The sequence below is a fragment of the Apium graveolens genome, chromosome 2 (assembly GCF_009905375.1).
Source record: "Apium graveolens cultivar Ventura chromosome 2, ASM990537v1, whole genome shotgun sequence".
Lineage (NCBI taxonomy): Eukaryota > Viridiplantae > Streptophyta > Magnoliopsida > Apiales > Apiaceae > Apium > Apium graveolens.
The window spans coordinates 6,635,076-6,639,026 of record NC_133648.1 but is presented as its reverse complement, the minus strand read 5'-3'; the positions used below and the strand labels follow the sequence as shown (position 1 = coordinate 6,639,026).

At 32.8% G+C, this 3,951-nt stretch overlaps 1 protein-coding gene across 1 annotated transcript; it reads right to left on the bottom strand.

The window, feature by feature from the left end:
* Nucleotides 1–1,053: 1,053 nt before the first annotated feature.
* Nucleotides 1,054–3,623, bottom strand: LOC141706821 (serpin-ZX-like). Its single transcript, XM_074509671.1, has 2 exons — nt 3,275–3,623; nt 1,054–2,068 (listed from the first exon to the last, which is right to left on the bottom strand). The coding sequence occupies exons 1-2, from the start codon at nt 3,614–3,616 to the stop codon at nt 1,526–1,528; spliced, it is 885 nt and encodes a 294-aa protein (XP_074365772.1). The 5' UTR covers nt 3,617–3,623; the 3' UTR covers nt 1,054–1,525.
* Nucleotides 3,624–3,951: the final 328 nt, after the last annotated feature.

Here is a 3,951-nt window from a genome sequence, read left to right as displayed (position 1 = left end):
GAGTATATAAATTTTATGAAGAAATTATTTTTAATGACTTGCATATTAATGATGTTTTAATTGAGGTAATAAAAATTACATGAATAAATCCGTATTAAATATATAATAATGAATGAGTTGCTTACTAATGATGTTTTAATTGAGATAATAAAAATTACATGAATGAATCGGTATTAATTATATAATAATGAATGAGCATTAATTGTTAAAACAAATCATGTATGGATATTAATTACTGTATTTATGATTAAATTTGCTCAGCGAACCCCACTGTTGCTGTATTAGATATATAATAAATGTTAAAATAAAGCTTTCAATTAATCTATATTTATAAGGATAATTACCTAGGTTACCATCTGTAACATGAATTATGAAGAAAAACGGAAATCAAATCAATTTTGGTCTTACTGGAATTCCTCCACTCCATTTTATTTTATGAGAAAACAATTTTCACAAATAAGGACTTTTCATAGTAAAATATAAGATCCAAATATTAGATCCAAATAGAATTTTAGTTTAACTAAAATTTCTCTAACAAAGTTGAATTGATTTCCAATTTACTTTACAAATTAAACTCAATGTTGGGTTCAAAAAAATCGTACAAATTAAAAACTCAAAAGATCATTATGAATTTGAATTGAATTCAAATTTACTAATTACACAACTCAATATAGAGTTAAAAAAGTCGTAGAAAATAAAAAGTTGATTATGTATTAATTAAGATTTTAGGCTAAAGGTCATTGCAAATTTGTTCTTGCTGGCTATAAATAAATAAAACTGATAATAAGACTATAACAGAAAAGCAAGTATGCAGTCTATTAAGAATGTTAGCACTATAACATAAAAACTTTGAAATGCTCGGAGAAGTGATAACGCAAATATTAAGGCAATACACAACCCTGAGGTCGTCCTCAGGCTCAGGCCCTGCATTCTCATCAAGTACTGCTTGCTATCAGTTAGAAATTATATGCCTCAGGAATTTCAGATTATAAAATAAACTGAAAAAAGAAAACCTATAGTTTTATAGAATGAAGCTTTGATAATACCAGATAAAGTAACATTCATTTTGATCCCAATGTAATGGAAGAAAGTGCTTTGTCAAACCTTGGCGAATAGTAAATATTTAAAAACAACATAGAAATCAGGCTAGCTAGCTTGATGATGACTTATTCCATGAAAGCGCAAAAATCTATCTGAAAATCAGGCCGGCTAGTTTCTGGAATCAAGATACCGCTGAAGAGCAGAATAATAATCTATACGGATATCAGGCCAGCTAGCTTCAGGATTAAGGACTTGTCCGATGAACAGCACAACTCCAGTATTGTTTTCTCTGATGAGAAACATAAATGGATGGTCAGCAATGTAGTCAATCTTCGTGACAGGAGGAGGACCACCTCCATACTGGTGAACTAGTGAATAAGCACACGCTTCTGTGCCTGATTCATTAACCTCAATGTACGATTCCTGAAATATGCTTCAAACGTACAGCAGCTCATCATACTGAGAATTTACCATCCTATCAAGATCACGTCTTCCTGAAATGAACGGTGCACTGTGCACACACTCCAAGTTCCTTTAACGCTTTGGATGCTTCAAATCCAAACGACATTTTAAATTTGGGAATCCGAAGCTCGCCAACTCTTTCCATTACACTTGGAATATGGCGCTCAAGGAATCCGGATTCTGAGGCAAGTTTATCCACCAATGTTGATAGTCCGTCTTTTGCATCCGGGAGAAAGAAGTACATGGAAATGTCGCGCATGTCAGTTTCATGTTTATATGGAAGTTGCAACACCTTAAAGCCGTCAAAGGCACTTATACAATAATGAGTTATAGTGCTGGTCATGAAGGGAACATGAACAGAGCTATCATCAAGGAGGTGGAAGTCATATTTGCGAGTATTCAACATATCGAATTTATTAGCCCATAATCCTTTGAAGTAAATGGCATTGGCAAAGACAATCTTAGTAGTTTCATCGTCAAATTGATCACGAGGAACAATGTCTTTGAAAAGGCCATTGGTTTCCTTTTTGATCCATGCGTTCACTTTATCAGCTGCCTCATTAGCCTGTGAATGGATTAAAGCACAAGCTACAATTACAAAGATGTTTTTAATGGTAAAGCATTTATTTAAACAATGTTTAAAAATATACTCCCTCTGTTTTTTTTTATTTGTCGCTTTGACTTTTACACGTATTTCAATGTGGTTTGACTGGCTAGTTACAAATATGATTTTAAAAATTTTCTTTTTGTGAATTAAAATATAATTGTCTACTTTTATTTACAAAAGAAAATTTTGTAAATGATAATTTTAACTAGCCAGTCAAAACACATTGAAATGTGTGTAAAAGTCAAAGCGACAAATAAAAAAAACAGAGGGAGTACACACCAAAAAGAACAAAAAACAACGAGGATAATTAACATCCTTAATTGTGTGTGAGTATTTGTATAGATATGTAACTAAAAAAACAGACATTGGTTGATTGACTGAAGTACCACAATGGGGTAGGCTAGAAGATTCACGGAGACAACAGAAGAAACATCCACATCAAGTGCCAAATGGTAAACTAAAATTTACTATAGGGAACTGAAGTTGACTGGAAACCCTGTTTTAGTTCTATTTGTTAGTTGGACTAGGCGATTATTCTCTAAGTCTCAATGTTGGAAAGAATTGAATTGGACAGAAAATCTAGATTACTGGAATGTGAGAAGTGGAAGCGGCTTACCACTGGACAAGAACCAAAATACAGATCCGGCTAGAGGAAGGGAAAATTTGTGTGCATAAAAGCTCTCCATACAATATTCTCAATCAGAACTTTAAAAAATTAAACTGTGTCGGTAAAATTAAATTAAGGGTAGTTTATTAAACTACTCAACAGGGTGAGGATGTAAATTAGGGATTTCTTGGATCTTTTATATTTATACACACACATATAAATATAAATTCTTGGAATCGAGCATATCACTGTAAAATTCCCCATATACATCCTTTTAATGACAAATCGACAATACCTCGAAATGGATGTTGCATGTAAAGTAGGCAGATGAAGAAGAACAATGCACTTATGACTTTTAGATTTTTAATTCAATTGAAGTTATCAAACAATATTGTTACAATAACAATATGCAGTATTGGATTATATATGAAAACTATAGTCTACCATAAACAGTTGTAATGATAAAATATATATTCGAACATAAGCCAAACTTAACAATATGGATGTTATACTATAACACATCAATTAACAAAAAACCAAAGAAGAAGGTAATTAACCTTGTTCTTAAAATCAAGAACATCATAGGCAGCCTTGTACACATCATCCACTATCTTGCTGAAAAAAGGCTTAAATGACAGAGACTTGTCAATCCAAACCCCATTGGCTAACGACAAGATAGGCCCACCAGAAGGGGACCCACCTGTAAAAACATGATTAACAAGATGAGAAGCAAGTGAGTTTAGTTCATCTGTACTTTCAGCTTTAAGAAAGGATAAAAGCTGCTTTAGGGTTTCGCTTTCAGATCCAGCTGCAACCAAACCAAGTACAAGTTGCACAGAAACAGGAGACAAAACAACGTTACATGTGTTGTTTTGGAGAATGTGTTTTCTGAGTGTCATAGCAACTTCAGTTTGGTTACGGATTAAAGAGTTCAAGGCAATCAATAAGCTTCATGAATCTTATCTACATGATACACAATCTTGATGACAAACTAGAGAGATTGAGAGAGATGACAACGAGAGAGAACGAAACAGAATAAGAGATGAAGTTTAAGTACAATCCATTATTTCCAATTAAAAATGAAGTTACAGTAGAATATATATAGAGGACCAGGGTCACTCTCTTAACTAACAGAATTAGTTACAATTATAAGGGTCTGTTTGGCTATAAGCTATTCTAAGATTATGCTTTAATTCAGGTCTAAAACCACATATTGCATTAGCCTCCCCTTTGA